The sequence below is a fragment of the Bacillus rossius genome, chromosome 3 (genome assembly GCF_032445375.1).
Source record: "Bacillus rossius redtenbacheri isolate Brsri chromosome 3, Brsri_v3, whole genome shotgun sequence".
Classification (NCBI taxonomy): Eukaryota; Metazoa; Arthropoda; class Insecta; order Phasmatodea; family Bacillidae; genus Bacillus; species Bacillus rossius.
In genome coordinates, this window is record NC_086332.1 from 120465188 (window position 1) to 120483370 (window position 18183).

General features: G+C 38.0%; 1 protein-coding gene across 1 annotated transcript in view; it reads left to right on the plus strand.

Moving 5' to 3' along the window:
• LOC134531369 (uncharacterized) overlaps nucleotides 1-14076 on the plus strand; it is a 164091-nt gene extending 150015 nt beyond the window's left edge. Inside the window, exon 3 of the mRNA XM_063367070.1 lies at nucleotides 12999-14076. Within this exon, the coding sequence (XP_063223140.1) occupies nucleotides 12999-13364 (366 nt within the window). The 3' untranslated portion in view covers nucleotides 13365-14076. The remainder of the gene's footprint in view (nucleotides 1-12998) is intronic.
• Nucleotides 14077-18183: the final 4107 nt, after the last annotated feature.

An 18183-nucleotide genomic window follows, 5' to 3' on the forward strand; every position in this document is an offset into this window, starting at 1 on the left:
AATGTTTTTTTAAAGAGACTTCCACTGATTTCTGTAACTGTGAACAATTTTCTGGACATTGGCCGGATGAGACGGATTTGTCGATACTTTCCGATGCTCTTTGGTACTGCGCAAAATTTGGGGCAGACAATTCTGTCAGTGAGCTACTACTTATGAATAATCTTGACATTTAATTGTATGTCCCAGAAACTGTTAACGAATTTATATATTCGATTGTTTAAATGTTCTAGGGATACAAAATATGCACTGTGTGTAAATTAATTCGTCTATGTATATATATTTTATTAAAATATATAAATAAAATTAAATAACCGCCATTTACAAAAATAGGCTACATTTCAACATAACTTTTTAATTATAATATTATATATAAAACTGTTTTGTTAAACTTTTGCTTTATTAATACATACTGCACATAATTGATTCAAGTACGATTACTTATACTGTATTTATTACGATTACTCGTGGACAGTTTTAGTCTGTAAAAACTAATGGATTGTTGGCAAAGTATGTCTTAAAAAGGTCTCTCACAGCTATTCCTGCGTTTGTGAGTCATCCCATTTTTTTCTGTCTTCTTTCGGAAACTGGCATCACAACGGCCTCAGTTAAATGATGTTGTATGTCTTCCAAATCAATGATGATGTTGTGTAACAGGCTCATGCATTTGATTATACTCTGTGATAACAATCTCGGTTTCAATTATGGTTGATAGTAATCTCCATTTTGCAAAAAGAATGCCAAAAGCACATTGAACCGACTTTCTCATACGTGATAACCTTTTGTTGAACATTTCTTCGTCAAAGCTTAGTTCATTTTTTACGTACGGTTTGAGGAGGTTAGCCATTAATGGATATGCGTCATCACCCACAAACACATAAGGTGCCTTAAAATTTGTAGCAGGTAGACATGCTGGATTAGGAATATCTATTTTATTGGTTTGCATAACTCTAAACAAGTCAGATGCTTCAAATCTTTTTACGTCATTTTGTTTACCGCAACCTCCAACATCAATTACTATGAACCGATAATGACCATCTACCAAACCCTGCAGTACCTTTGAAAATAAATGTTTGTAGTTTTAAAACATCGACCCTGATTTTTTAAGGCACTTGATTCTCACATGCTTACCATCTATACATCCATAAGCAATTAGGAAAGTTCCACAGGAAGAAGCAGTAGTTATAAATCTCTAAAAATTGATTCTTTGAAGGCACATGCATATGCAAAGGCTGCAGTACTGTCCAAATGGCTGCCACTACTTCCCTTACAATGTTGCTCAGAGTACTCGCACCAACACTGAAATTAAATGACAGTGTCCAAAATGATGATCCAGTAACCAAATACCTGCAAAACAAAAAGTTTTTTTGTAAGCAATAATTTACATCTCGCTCACACACATTCAACGCTAGCATACACACAAAAAAAACATAAAATTAATATCAGCTTTCTAATTATTTTTCTCTTTTTCAGAACATGTGCTAAAGAAGAAGCGGAAATATTTACGAGATCAATATTCCACTGAGCTGTCAAAAATGACTCGTCCCAAATCCGGAGCTGGAGCAGATGAAATAGTTACGTGTAAGTGGCAGTATTTCAAAGCACTTACTTTTTTAAAAGACATTGTTAGACCTCGACAAAGTTCAGGTAACTGTTCCACACTCAACATCCCAAATACTCTTGAAGACATTGAACGGTAGAGGAACTCTCTAGATACAGGCGACAAGGAAGAAGTTATTGGGTCTGAAGATGTGGTAGTAGTTCAGCCCCAGCAAGATAATACCATGGATAATGACGATATATCCACAATATCAGATCGTTTTTGCGGAATAGAATATTAGGGTGATACTCTACAAACGCAAAACATTAGAAAACATACAACGGGTCGAATAAAACGTAGAAGAACTGATGACCATACATCTTCAATGCTGGAAATCGAGAGAAAAAACTAGAAATTTTAACACAAAAGAGGAACAATAAAGAATAAAAGGAACCTGAAGACGAGCATTCATTATTCTTCAAGACGCTTTTACCACATGTCAGAAACATTCGCCCGGAACAGATTTTTCTATTTCGTGCAAGGATTCAGGAAGTGGTTCAGCAATTTGCATACTCCATGTCTTACAGTGTTGGATCTACACCTAGAAACAGCACACCATTTTCACCTTGTAGCACTTCTAACCAGAACGCATCCATGGATGAATATGAGGCAACACCAATTTCTGCAAATGAGGATTTTCACGGACTTGACCAATTATTAAATATCAAATAAAAATAACTAGTTGAGGAGTTTTTATGCGTGTAAGAAACAGTAAATATTTCCAACAACATGCCTATTATATTTAAATTCACAATTGTTTGTGTTTCCTTTAATTTACTCATTGTTATGTTCTTATATTATTAAATAATTGAAACTCCAACTATGTTGTGTTTTGTGGTACTTTAATTAATTCACTAGAGATAAATAAAACCTCATTACTCACTCCGATAACATGACATAATTAATTCAGTTGATCTGAGGATATAAGTGCAGATTATCTTAACAATACAAGATCCATAATATACATTTGCTCAAAGATAAAATACGTGTTTATATTTAACTACAAATTATTATTTGAAAGAATTTATTGTAACTTGTAACTGTGGCAATGTAATATAGAACAAACCACATAGCAAAAGTAGTTTTATCTTATAGTGCATAGTAAAAACTATATACAAATATTATATAGTAAATGGTTCTTAAAAATAATTATTATCAACCAAGACTTACCTCAAACAAATAACTAATCGTTCTTTGGGATGAATTGGTTGCTTATGCCAGTTTCCCCAGCATTTTTCCAAATTAGTTTCAATTTTCTTGAGGATTAAATGAACGTCCTCAACTCCATCCACATAAGAAAAAACCTCACCTTGTCCAGTTTAAGCTGAGGAAACAGATGGTGGTATTAACAAAATATTCCTCTACCGTGGTTAATTACATGTATACCGACATTCTGTCTTCGCACTTTTAAATCTACATTTTCTAGTAAAAACAATTCTTCATCACTAGAGGAAGACATTATCGCAATGAGAGTTGAAAGCTTACTAAGCTTTTGTTGTGAACACCCAACACTAACCACAAGCGCTTGCAAGCGCTGGGAGCAAGTGCTAGGAACAAGTAACTTGCTACCGGCTTTCTCTGTGAATGCGCCCTTAGGTGTTTCCGTCGCGCGGTATTTTCTGCATCCTAGAGTGGGGGCACTGTGGGCAGCAGAGGGGCAGTTGTCTGCCTCCTGGAGCCAGGAGTGGGGGGAGCGCCTGTTCGGACAGCGGAGGGGAAGTTCGTCTGCCACCAAATCGGTCTCACTGGCGCCTCGCGGTGTTGTAGCGCGATATGCACGTGTGTTCGTTGGCATAATGGCTGTATACTGAGGCCGCCTGGTCTCGAATTAATACATGTTGGGATTCAGGCAGTTATTCCCAGAGAAAACTTCAACCATTTTTACGCCCACCCTTCCGGCGCACTCGGAGTCAAGCGGAGGTTATCTGCACGCGGGAATTAGTTAGTGACTGTAATATTTACCGTATGAGTAGTATATATTGGCCGGCCCGAGGACAGGCTTCAAGCTGTGGTGCCGGTGCCAATATCCGCCATCTTGGAATCTGATGCTAAGGCGGCCATCTTGTATGAACTTGTCCTTGAACTTCAAAATTTGCCCAAATCCGCCATAATTTCCTTTTTTAAGGAAACAATTCCGCTAAAACATTTCAAAAAATTTGACAATTAAAAAAAATTCCCGTTTCGAAGAAAAAATTCTTGTTTTGAGAGAAAATTTCCCGTTTTAGTCCTAAAAAATGCCAATGGTTTGAAAATTCTTTAAGTTACTTAAATTCCCAGGCTACCAGTCACCATAAACCGCACCTTAACAATTAGGATGGCATGGTAACCATTTTGAATTATGATATAACCATTGTACTTTTTTTGAATGTCTGTATTGTTTATACTAGGAAATCAGGAAAAATTTAAAATTTATAGAAAATTAATTAATAAAAATGTAAAAATCCCGCCATCTTTGATTATAATAATATAATTATTATTTATTTCCCCTTTTTCACACTTTGTTAACAATATTCCCTTAATTAACCAGGAAATTGACACTCACGAAAACAAGCTTGTATGTGAGTGTATCTAGTCACTTCAAATTACATGCGGTATTTTGACAAATGTAAACATTTATAAATGTTTAATAACTGAGAAATAAATATATAAAATACTAGCTAACCCGGCAGACTTCGTACTGCCTAATTAAATTGCAATAAAGTCCTGTCAAAATGATTTGTAATGTGACATTTTTTTGTTCCTACATATTTTATAGTCGGGGCAAAATATTCTCCTGAACAGAACCGTCACCCTGGTGATAGGGTGTTGTGAATAAGAAATACAATTAAATAAAACATATAAATAAAAGGATAAATTAAAAAAATAAGTAATTTCTTTATTGTTAATCATGTGAAACATAATAATTTTTATTTTCATTGTAGTGCATGATTAGATCGGTAATTAGCTTGGTTTGTAGCATTTCGGGTTCTTCTACCTAAATTGATTCGTCTAATAGGAGGCATATCTATATTATAGATTATTTTGTCACATGCAATAATTAGCGATCATAGGTAAATAAACACTGCACAAAACACTATATAGGTAAGAATTTGTTTCGTGTATAAGTTGACAAAAGCAAACTCATAAGGGTAGGTAACCTAAAATAAAAAAAATAAAAAAAAAACCACTGACATTGACAGTTTGTTGTTGTTTCAACTTTTTTTTTAATTTGATATGATTTGGAGTCAAATCCTTCAAGCCGTATTTAAAATAGGGAAATGAAATAATAAAAACTTAAACTTATGAAATACTTTTGGTAACGCTGGTTTTGTTTGACTGATGTAATGACTTGAAAACTGATGCATTTTAAAGTAAAACAAATGAAATAATATCGCGAAGCCGACCAAATTGAACTATTCGATTTCGGTTTGTTTTTTTTGTTTATCTGTGCTCCAACGCACACTGTTTTTATAGATATGATTGAACTTTGTACAGAGGTAATAAAGTGCAAATTGACTCTTTGACGTTAGGAACATACCTACATTGTTTAAACAACAATGAGTGCTCGTTTTAGTTAGAAAACGTTTGTATGGGAAAAAGAAAAGGGCTGGTTTTAGGGTTTTTCCGGCAATTATTCGAATTTTTCTCGCCGTAAAAACCATCTTTGAACTTCAACGAACATTTAAAAAAAATTGGCCAAATTGGTCCAGGCGTTGTTGAGTTATGCGCTTACCAACACATTTTGCGATTCATTTTTATACATATTATAAGATAACCCATTAAACAATACATTAGTTTTATAAAGATGTAAGTTAAAAAGAGCTATGTATTAAAATTCAATATAACGTATAAAAAAACGTTTAAATTATAACATTGTTACATGAATGAATGAATGAATGAATGAATGAATGAATGAAAATATAATTCAATAAAAATTGGTATTTAAAGTTATAACAATATATCAAACTTACTTTAATACAAAAGCAATCTCTTCATCAGTAAAATTATCTAGCCAAAACTTTACATATTTATTTAATTGAAAATATTTAAGTTTAGTTTTCCAGGAAGAATAACAACAATTTTTGGAAGCAAAAATTCTAAAGATCTCTGAGAAATTGTTTGATGAAATAGAGGGATTGGTACATTTATGTTCTGTCTATGCCGTGTAGGATAGTTATGAGTAGTATAGGAAAATATTTCTGGGCGCAGGGTCCAGGGGGTGGATTGAAGATTGTTTACATTGTGACGTCACGGCGGCCATCTTGGATGACCATGGCCTTGACCTTTGACCTTGACCTTGAATTTGACCATCAAAGTTTGCCAAAATTTACCAAAATTTTCCATTCTTTTGGGAAAAAAGTTCCGCCAAAAATTCTCAAAAAATTCCACAATTCTAAAATTAGGATTTCGAAAATCCTCAAAAGTCGTTTTGCCTTAGAAAGAACTCAAGATCCTATGTAATATGTAATAATATCTCAAAAATGACAGGTTCGAAAATAAAACACCACAAGTTCTTTCACAGACATAGTATGTATTATATAATATATATTTTACTACACGAACACTTGCGAAAGCCAGCAATCTTATAAACATTTCGGTCCGCATAGGCGTGAAATGGCTAATTCTTAGCTCCAATCGGCTTATACTAGACAGAGACCAACCAGAACCTTTACAGACATAGTCCTCCTCTTCTTGACAGAGTTTCTGGATACCGTTTTTAACAGTTTGCTTCACATCGTCAGAACTGTAAATTACTGCAGCCGATGTCTTGAATGGACACTTCTTCACTTTGTCATCGAATGGATACGGCTATCCATATATACAGTCCAACCACAAGTTATACTTCAAAGATCCGTTTGTTGCTACATCATCAGTAAGCTGATTGATTATGTTCTGTCTGATATCATCAAGAAAATTACAAATGTCTTTCGGCTCACTAAACGTATTTAGATAATAGTAGTCTTTCAATGTTCCACGAAATGCAGACTGCGCCAAGTAGAAGCCATTATCGTTCACTTATAATGCTCCGAACACAGTCGTAGGTTTAGTTCCATGTTCAGACGTCATAACAATCGGTTGCTGGGCATCAGTTTTCTTGCTTGTACGCTTACGAGTCTCCAATATAAAGCGAGGAGTCGTAATTTCTGCAGGTAGTTCAGCAGTAGGCACATGGACTTTACCGTTGCATTTGTTCGCATGATGTCGCAAACTGTCAATTCGAGTAAACCATTTATGACACTCATCACATCGAAACTTCACGCGAGAAGGATTCTTCTTGCATTTACTCCGTTCATGTCTTCGTGCTACATGAGCAAATGCGAATGACATATCACAGTAGCTGCAAGGATACCGGAGTGATGAAGACGAGTCTTTCAGACCTGAGCCAGATACTGACCTTGCCACAGTTGTACCATTTCCAGGCATACTCTTATGAACATCAATGCATCGTTTTTGTATAGAAACCTTTACTTTCTGCCGCACAGCAGGACCTTTACATATCTTCATGTGCGTTTTCATATTATCTTATCTGGAAAACTGCTTTTGACATTTCTCACAACCAAACATGTTGCGAGGAGGATTCTTAGCACATTCTCTCTTCTCGTGTCGACGTGCATTACTGATGTTTGAGAAAATCTTGTCGCAGTAACGACATCAATGTTCGTTATTTGTTGACGATTCTCCATCCATTGAAGTTTCCATCGTGGGCAAAACAGCGTTCGTCGAGGTTTCCTGTACAGCCAGCACTTCCGACATTAAAGTCTCTTCTGCTGGTGGCACCACAACTGATGAAGTCTCCTCCAATGTTGACATCGTCGTTGCCAACAGGATCTGCTCCTTCTTCATCGTCGCTGACGTCAAGGTTCCCGTAGACGATGGTACATCGTCCATCAAGTTCGCCGTTTTAGACGGTAAAGATGCCATCGAGTTCACAAGAACAAGTAATTACGCGACTTCTGCGTCAGATGAAACAAACTAGGTGATCCTTACACCGTCGACGACAGTAACAAACTGAGCAACCTGCTGTCTAGGACTCGCTTATATACATGCACCGGGTGGAATAATACGATAGTCAAATCAAGAACCATTTACTATAATGCACGAGTCTAAACGACATTTAAAAAGGAGGATCATATGATCGTAAAAATTTGGTGAGGTATGGTACGTTCTCGTCTCATGAATTAGATCTCACCATTATACGCTAGGCTCCAAGAGCTTCAATTCATGCCATCATATGCATATACATTTGGCTTCAAGAGCTTCAATTCGCGCCATCAGATCCATCTACATTTGGCTTCAAGAGCTACAATTTGCGTCATCAGATCCATCTACATTTGGCTCCTATGCTTTGATTGCTCATCAGCTTCAAGTGCTCCAACAGCTACAAAGCTCCAAAGCTCCAACACGCAATGTACACAATGTACGCGCAATACACGCAGCGGACAAACTCACGATTGCAAAGAGGGAGTTTGAATCAATGCTCAAACTTAGCCCTCGGTTGCTCAATTCTCGCACAATTCCAGACAGATATCCAATTCCCCACATACAAGACTTCTCTCACACTCTTTGCGGAAAAACAATCTTCTCAACAATTTACCTTGTGAGGGCCTACAGCCAAATCCCAGTTGCACCAGCTGATATTTCAAAAACTGCCATTACAACTCCTTTTGGACTCTATGATTTCCCATTCATGTCTTTCAGCCTTCGTAATGCTGCTCAGACTTTTCAGATGTTCATAGATGAAGTTCTCAGAGGACTAGAATTTTGTGTGTCTTACCTTGATGATATCTTGGTAGCTCCCATCAATAAGGTAGAACATAGACAGCACCTCAAGGAACTCTTCCGACGCCTTGCTCAGTATGGGCTACTTATTAACCCATCCAAGTGCATATTTGGCAAACCACAAGTGACATTCTTAGGACATAATATCTCAGCATATGGGACCACACCCGTTCCAGAGAAGGTTGATGCTATACTCCACTAAAAAAAAAACAGTTAATGCGAAGCAGCTACGTCAGTTTACAGGAATGCTAAACTTCTACCGGCGCTTCATTCCCAAGGCTGCCCAGTTGCAGGCTCCCCTTCACGAACTTCTAAAGGGTGATGTGAAAGGCAAAGCCCTGTTAACATGGACACCTGACAGCGAAAGTGCCTTTGAGAAGTGCAAAACTAGCCTTGCTGAAGCCACCCTGCTCGCCCATCCAAGTTCGTCCGCACCCTTAGCAATAATGGCAGATCTTTCAGATTTTGCAATGGGAGCAGTTCTCCAACAGCTTGTGCAAGGATCCTGTCAGCCATTAGCATTTTTCTCCAAGAAATTCAACCCTGCTCGGCAAAAATATGGGGCCTATGATCGGTAGCTACTAGCCATTTATTTAGGTATCCATCAATTTCGCCATATGGTCGAAGACAGGCATTTTTCTGTTTTTACCGACCACAAGCCTCTCGTTTATGCCTTCCAGCAAAACCCCGACAAGAGCTCACCTCGGAGATCCCGACATCTTGATTTTATTAGCCAGTTCACCACCGATATTAGGCATATCACGGGGTCCCATAACATCGTGGCAGTCGCCCTGTCTAAAGTGGATGCTGTCGCTGCAACCCTCGATTACCAAGCCCTTGCGGCCTCACAGGCTGAGGATGAAGAACTACAAATGTTTCTACAACTATATTCTGGCCTGCAGCTGCAGAAGATATGCTTGCCAGATTCCTCAGCAGAGATCTACTGCGATGTCTCCACACCAACAGCACGACCCTTCGTTACAGCCCCATTTCGCCAGGATGCATTCAACTTGGTACACCAACTGGCTCACCCAGGCATTAATGCATCTGTACGGTTGGTCACCCAAAGATTTGTATGGCCCTCTGTCAAATCGGACTGTCGAAGATGAGCCCGTGCCTGTCTATGCTGCCAGCGCTCCGAAATTTCTCGCCATGTTTCTTCCCCTGCTGGCTCCTTCATTCCACCATCCTCTCGCTTTGACCATGTCCATATAGACATTGTGGGACCCTTGCCTGTCTCACAAGGCTACCATTATTGTGTGACCATCATAGACCGCTTCACCCGCTGGCCAGAGGTAGTTCCAGTGGAGAACATTGAGGCTAACACCATAGCTCGAGCATTTTATGCCAACTGGGTTGTACGCTTTGGAACTCCCCTACAAATCACTACCGACCAAGGGCGCCAGTTCGAGTCCTGCCTTTTCAGGGACCTCAGTAACCTGACAGGAATGACTCGCTTTCGGACCACTGCATTTCATCCTGCCTCCAATGGCATGGTGGAGCGAATGCACAGACAGTTCAAGGCCGCCATACGTTGCCATATGACAGAGCACTGGGTGGAAATTTTACCCACCATACTCTTAGGCATCAGAGAAGCATGGTGCGAGGATCTCTGTGCTTCTGCAGCAGATTTGGTATATGGCCAACCACTACGCCTACCCGGCGAGTTTCTTGTCGCTCATCCTGATGCAGGACAAATGGAGGCCCCGGGCCTTATCCAAGAGCTTCGGCAGCACTTCAGTGAACTCCGACCAGTTGGTGGCACAAGACACAATAAACCGAGAACATTCGTTTTCAAGGATCTTGCCACATCCTCTGAGATCTTTGTTCGCCGCGATGGTCCAAAAGGGTGCTTGCAACCTCCGTATGAGGGGCCTTTCCCTGTTGTTAGTCGCTCAGGAAAAACTGCGACTATCCAAATGCATGGTAGGCAGGCTACTGTTTCCATCGATCGCATCAAACCTCCATACACCATCCCTGACATCGTTCCAGAGGACCACGACATACCACGTCCTGCTGCTGGGATGGCCGCTCCAACGAATCATCTGGATGTCAACAACGTGCCTCCCCAAACTGCAAAACGTTGATCCGGCCACCAAATCCGCTTTCCTAACCGCCTCCAAGGGGGTTTCTCGTAACTTGTGCGCAAGTCACTGGCACGGGGGTACTGTGGCGGTACATCGCGAAGACATCTACCGCGCTACGCCAACCATGCGGCTATCAGCACCGGCTGTCCCGTCGGTGTTTGTACACCCCTGGGCCAGAAGGCAGCGCGCACCCTCCAGGAGTCCCGTTAGCCCGGATGCCAAGGGGATTATCACCCCTACTACGCGCTGGCTAGCAGGCTGGCGAGGAGGAAAGAAGAGACAGTTCCAGTCTGCCTCTTAGCACGAGTAGCTGTTGTGCACTGTAGACACATGTTAATTTCTTAGCACGCTCGACAGCGGAAATAAATAGTGTGCAACAGTAAACCTATTTTTTATTCAAGCATTGCCTACCTGCCCCTCACAAATAATCAGTAGCCTTACGGCTACAGTTTTTATTAAAATTTTATTAATTGAATTTTTTTATTAATTTTAAAAAAATTTCATTAAAATCGGATAATAAATAAAGATTTTCAAGATGGCGGCCGTAACGGAAATTGTAACGGTGACGTCATAATCCAAGATGGCGGTCATGATATACTTATTCCTAAAAATGGCTTATCGGAGGCTGTAGACATGGATGCTTAAGCCGTTTTTAGGATTTTGAGTTCTTTCTTAGGCAACACGACTTTTGAGGATTTTCGAAATCCTAATTTTATAATTGTGGAATTTTTGAGAATTTTTGACGGAATTTTTTTCCAAAAAAATGGAAATTTTGGCGAATTTTGGAAACTTTTGGCAAATTTTAGCAAACTCAGATGGTCAAATTCAAGGTAAAGTTCAAGATCACGGTCATCCAAGATGGCCGCCGTGACGTCACAATGTAAACAATCTTCAATCCACCCCCTGGACCCTGCGCCCGGAAATACATTCCTATACTACTGTTATGATCTAAATGATTTAACTGATTTTCCGATGATACATATTAATTATTGCAGCTCTAATAAACACTCTTTTAATATCAAATACATTTAATAGTTTAAAAAGGATATTGGTTGGGTACATGTGTTTTTTTTTTAAAATAACTCGTAATATGTATAAGATTTTTAATTGTTATAAGTGGCTTAATGTCAGAACCGCCATATTGAAAACTCATAATCATTATCAGATTTTAATAGGAACCATTTTAAAAATTATAAAAAATTTTTTTTATCAAAATTTAATTTTATTGCACTTACATCATAGTATCCTCGGCTCTAACCAGTGAGCGCAAAAAATAAAAAATGATGACAGTTTCTTCCTCCACGAAAGCCACCGACAGACTAACCTCCCACCACTAATGCCAAGATGTGTATATATATATATATACATCACTAGCTAGTAAACAGGGAAAGGTCAAAAGACAACTCACATGGTGATGAAATAACGCGACGCCGACTCCCCCGACTAAGAACAGATTCCTGCATGACAACGGACAGCCCAGCCCATAGACTCTCAGCTTGCTGCCAGATCCAGGCCAGCTGCCCCTGTCTGCGAGTCGCAGGGTTGGACTTCCAGCTTTGAATATATATACTGTATAGAAGTCGCGAGTGGATAGGATTCACTCTACGTTTTTCAAAAGCGTAAGATGAGCAGCTTGGGAACTTCACCGCTGCAGTGCGCTGCCGTAACGGCCTGTATCGTCTTAGTTGTTATTTACACGTTAGAGCGCAGCACTGTCGCCCGCTGTCATTCCCCGCACCCCCCATCCATCATTCACTGCAGCTCAAGTTCGTTCCACAGGAGGGGGAAGGGGTGTTTGAAGAGTTCGACACTTGTCCGCTAGGGACCACCACAAGTCGATGCCCTAGAGATGGTGGCGATTGCAGCGGTGAATTAACCAACTACCTCAAAACCGTATTAGAAATTTTAACCTGGGCTGGCGACTTCTATACAGTATATATATTCAAAGCTTCCAGGGAGATGGAGAGCCGTGGCAGCAAGCCACCACGATCGTGCACGCTCGACCCTGCGCTTGTAGAGCCATCAGCTCCGCCCCGGAGGGTACCATGCCAACTGCAATACCACAACACTGGAAAAATTACAAGTGTGACGATATATTTGTTTGATATGAATCATTTACATATAAATTTAAGTATTCTACTTCACTATCCAATTAAAAAGGAAATTTCATCCAGTTTGCTAACAACAAGTCCTTCTCGATGTTATTTTGCAGCTACAAGTTTCAGATTTATTTATAAACTGTTTATGAAGAACGCTGCATTGTGCTGGTCCTCCTAAAGAGTAGGTACTGTTGTAGACCGTTCGTGCAAGCTGTGCAGTGGAAAACGTTTGGTCCCAGCACTAAATAAGGAACACCTTGGTGCACATTTTAGAGGAATGTCTTTCTCGCGAAAAAATGTCTATACTCATTAGACTGCAAAAATGTATGCCCGCGGTAGCGATTGTTTCCTTGTCTACGCTGGAATTCCGTGATTGGTGCGGTGGTGGTGGTAGACAGGTGCCAATGAGCAGGCCGAGGACGCCAGCAGCTGCAGCGTGGAGCGTGTTGTTCGCAGAGTGCCTCCCCGGGCCCGTGCTTCTCGCCGGACATGTTCTTCTACCCGCCCTACGAGGCGCAGTACGTGGGCGTGCCGCTCGAGCCGCCCGGTCACGTGACGGACGACGAGGACCAATCAGGCCTCTCCACCGCCGACATCATCGCCAGCCAGTCGCAGGACTACGTGGACGAGAAGCTGGCCGAGTACCAGGCCACCATCCTGCAGCTGCAAGGTGAGCCTCGCCCCCCGCCAACTCTCGCCCGAGTAGGGAGAGAGAGGTGGTTCTGGAACACTCTGCGCTTCTTGCCTTTTAACCCACTTTTTTTACATAGTAATGTTATATTTTCTTCTAGCTTAAATTTTGTACTCCTAAGTGGTTCATAACCACCATGCAATGTCTACTTTTGTGTAGTTAGCAATGAAAACTTTTGAAAGCTATTCCGCGAAACTGTTGAAACGACATTTCGGCCTATATCTGTGTGAACATATGAAAATTTCAAATTTTTAAAAATCTTATTTCAACATTGGCACTTGATATTGGCCTTACATAATGTAACCAATAAATAAACAAATTGTTACAAGTTAACACAAACGTGTGTGCATGTACACACACACATATATAAGCTGTTGCCAACTTAACTCGATTAGAGCTAAGCAGTAATTCTGGTATAATGTGTGCACTTACATGCAATACTATTTCCATTGATTTTTTTAAGTGATCATACAATATAGAGTTATTTTATACATTGTAGTACATTTATTTTATTTATAGTAGTACCTTTAGAAATCTAGTGTAAGTGGTTTTTCTGTAGCTACACGCAAATGTGAAACATTACGTTCGCTTTAAATGTTATGGTATTGGTCTCACGCACCATGTCTATTTTCTGAAAAACTTTTATTTTTAGATTTTCATGAAGAAGGGTTTTTAAACTGAGTTCACAGAACTTTAATGGCATGCGATACTGAGCTGTGAAAATAATCAAAATAAACGTAACTTAATTATTTTAGCATTTAATTTGAACCCCTGGCTGACATTGTATGGCCTCACATAATTTGTAACAAATATTTTGTTATAATACAAAAATTAAAAAAAAAATTGTGGGCGAGTCTTTCACTACTCGCCAGTGATATGTAATATCTAACCTCGGTAACGAGCAAATACGTGTGTTTCGTGTTGTAAAACCACTTATAATACGAAACTCGGTCATGAAATTTAACGTAGAATTCTTTAAATAATGCCGAGAGTGATAAATACACGCAAATTTTGTTTTCAACTACATTTCTGGACGCGAAACACACATCCTGTAGTTTCTGCACCCGCCGCTATAAATCGTTTCCGGAGAAGCTACGACGTCTATAGAATCATTCGATTTGAAGAACGAAATGTTAAACTATATAATGAAACGACTCCGATAAAAGTGAAAAAGGCTTGAAAAAAAATTGGTTGTGTGTAAAGTCGGTTTACGGACGATAGTTTAACGTGACAACGTCATAACAAAACATTGAATAAAATTGAATCATTTTTATTTTAATAATAAAAGAACAAATACTTGAAAATATACTAGTAATCAGATTTTTAAAATGAAAGAATAATTAACCTTTATTGCCGAAATTGTTGTTGTAATAAGCAATGAAAACCACATTAACTTTTCACTTCACTTTATAAACAGTCGACGAAACAGTTCACGTGTAGATGACTTGTAATTAATTTTAAAAACAACAAGTTTACATATAAATAAATTGTAATTAAATATCTAAAATAACCTATTATTATTTTGCACTCGCCGACAGATGCTACTTTTGTTAATAATAAAAGAATAAATACTTGAAATTATACTAGTAATCAGATTTTTAAAATGCAAGAATAATTAACCTTTATTGCCGAAATTGTTGTTGTAATAAGCAATGAAAACCACATTAACTTTTCACTTCACTTTATAAACAGTCGACGAAACAGTTCACGTGTAGATTAATTGTAATTAATTTTAAAAACTGGCTTTTAGCTATAAAGGTTAAATATAATTATTATAATTATAAACTAGTTTTCATATAAATAAATTGTAATTAAATATCTAACATAACCTATTATTACTGCATCACCGACAAATGCTACTTTTTTAATAATAAAAGAATAAATACTTGAAATTATACTAGTAATCATATTTTTAAAATGCAAGAATAATTAATCTTTATTGCCGAAATTTTTGTTGTAATAAGCAATGAAAACCACATTAACTTTTCACTTCACTTTATAAACAGTCGACGAAACAGTTCACGTGTAGATGACTTGTAATTAATTTTAAAAACTGACTTTTAGCTAAAAATATGAACAAGTTTTCATATAAATAAACTGTAATTAAATACCTATCATCAATTATATGAATCACCATAATATTTTAGTCAATTGTAACATAACCTATTATTACTGCACTCGCCGAAAGATGCTACTTTTGTTAGTAATAAAAGAATAAATACTTGAAATTATACTAGTAATCAGATTATTTGAAATGCAAGAATAGTTAACCTTTATTGCCGAAATTGTTGTTGTAATAGCAATGAAAATCACATTTACTTTTCACTTCACTTTATAAACAGCGGATAGATAACACGATTCGTTCGGTTCGCGTCCGTCACCGTAGATGGCAGCACCGTACGGGAATAATATTATTTCGTTTTTATAACACGATTTTATAACAAATACGCATCCCAAATACACCAAACTTATTTATAATGTGTTACAATATTTTTTAAAACATTGTACAAAAGTTCCCGGGTGTAGAATTATTATGTGTAACTGTAAAACACCATTGTTCGTTAAAAACGTAATTGAAAATTTAACATTACTTTTAAATAACCGTACCGATTATGCTGAAAAACGGTGGACGAATGTTTAATTACATTATATTAATAATTCAAACGACGAAATCATGATTGAAAAATCAAATCGATGGTTGTTCCAATCGAGTGGAAGAGAGATTCCGCCATTCCGCGCATGCGTACAATGAGCGTAACAGGACACATCCGTAGTGGGACAATGTGCGTTACGGGACACTTTTTCGTGCGTGCAGCCGGCGTTCATCGATTTATTAGACGTTGTCACGTCAAAAATATTAAACCCCTGGTTTGGACCTGATTTTCGACCATAAATATTTATTGAATCCTGCCCATCTTGTTAAAATACATTAAAAAGTTAATACTATAACTTTTAAATTTGTAGTTGTGAACTTTGGTTTGCCCCATCAGCCACAGATGGCAGCACCGCGGTTACACATTTACGTTTTATGAGACTTCTGTTCCATTCACGAAAGTACTCCTACCAAATACCGTATATCGGGAGTTAAGATGTTTACACATAAAAAATCCAAAACGTACGTAGTAATAAATTAAAATAACTTCCAAAAAAAATTATGTCAAAAAAATTAAATAACATAATACGGGTGAGACAGAACCTCACACGTGTGATACTGTGTTACATGAGTATGTTTGTATGTTTGTATGTTTGTGGATGTGTTTAAAAGAAATTGTAAGCTGTCAAGATTCTTCTTGCGTATTGTGGTTACATAATTATTCGCTGTGATTAGTTTATCTGTATTACCAACAATGCCAAACAATAATGTTGCCTTATGTGTGCATACATATAAGTGTGTGCAAATGCATACGATACGAGTGAAGGGGAGTACGAAGGCTGTAAAATATTTAGAATATATACATGGACGGTGTTATGTAAAAGTGAGTTAACCAACAAAAGTAACAAAATGAGTTACTTATTTAGCTGTGTAGGTAAAATAACAATTTATACTAAGTACAAAAAATATTTAACCGTCATTCCATTTTACTGTGCCATTTAGCGGCCAATTATTCAACCCACTGCCACAAAAACGGCCATCGTGTGTTAAACTTTCTAGCTCAATTTACTCAGTTGTACATATTAGTGGGTTAACCCATTTTTACACAACACCGCCCATATGTGAACCAGCTTAACTTAGCTGCATCTTCGTTATAATTCCCAAAAAAATCCTTACTCTCATTTTGTTGTATATATACGTTAACTAAACGTGTACAAAAATATCGTGTAAATTCTAATGCAATACTTTCAACTGAAACAGTGTGAGTTCAAAAGAAGATTAAAATAGTTTTGTGACCGCAGGGTATTAGGAAGTACATCAGTAATTAATATACACTTTTTTAGTCAGGTGAGTTTTAAATGGCGTCAAGAAATTGATGCATACGAAATATTTGTTTAGGGTATAAATATATCGATAAAGATGTTTTAGGTGAACTGCAAATATGTTTTCCTTGTTTTTTATGCCGTTTTCTTGTTTCAATATATTTATAAAATTTGGTACAGTGATCACATTATTGGTACATGTCTGCTACTTAATTTTATAAAGTTTTTAAGGTATATGTACACTGTCAATGCAACACATACAAAAACATGGATTCAACCTCTAATATTTGTCATTGTTTTGTCACCTTGGAAACGTAAAGTACAATAAAATAACACTTATTCGTAGTTAAAATCCGTCTCTGTAAAGAAAAATATAAAAATACAATAAGCTATCTGATATTTTTCAGTAAATGATAAGTTTACGTTTTCGATGATAACAAATTATAGTTAAATAACTAAGTTACACAATTTTAAACGAGGGTAATGCGTATTTTATTTGAAAATACTTTCAATAACAAAACTAACTAGCGCAAAGTTTTCAGAATAATATCCCTGATAATTTTTACATTAAAAGGTTTAACGTAACGAAGAATAAATTACTATTACGTGCGAATAGAGATTTTCATGAAACCCAGAACACTTGCCAGGTGACTGTCTCACACTGATAGCCAAGGTTCGGTGCAAGTGCGTATCACCAGACACACCTGTGTTTCGCGGGAACAATCGCCTGTTTGAACGCCTATGTGCGTGTGGGCAACGTTTCTTTGTTCTATTGGTTACATTGCCTAGAGAGAGACTTCCCGCGCTTGGCTCGACGTGAGAATACGGTCTCTATGCTGCAGACCGGCCATCACAAGGCCTTGCGTCCTGTGCACGTGGTTCTACCAAGCGCTGCGCTGATTGGAGAAGTACCTTTGTGCGGGAAATTGTCATAAAATACAACTATCTGCCAAACAAACTTGAAGTGTATCGTTAGGAACGCTGTATGCTGTAAGATAACTCGCTAATATATGCTGGTCAGAGGGTGAGCAGGAC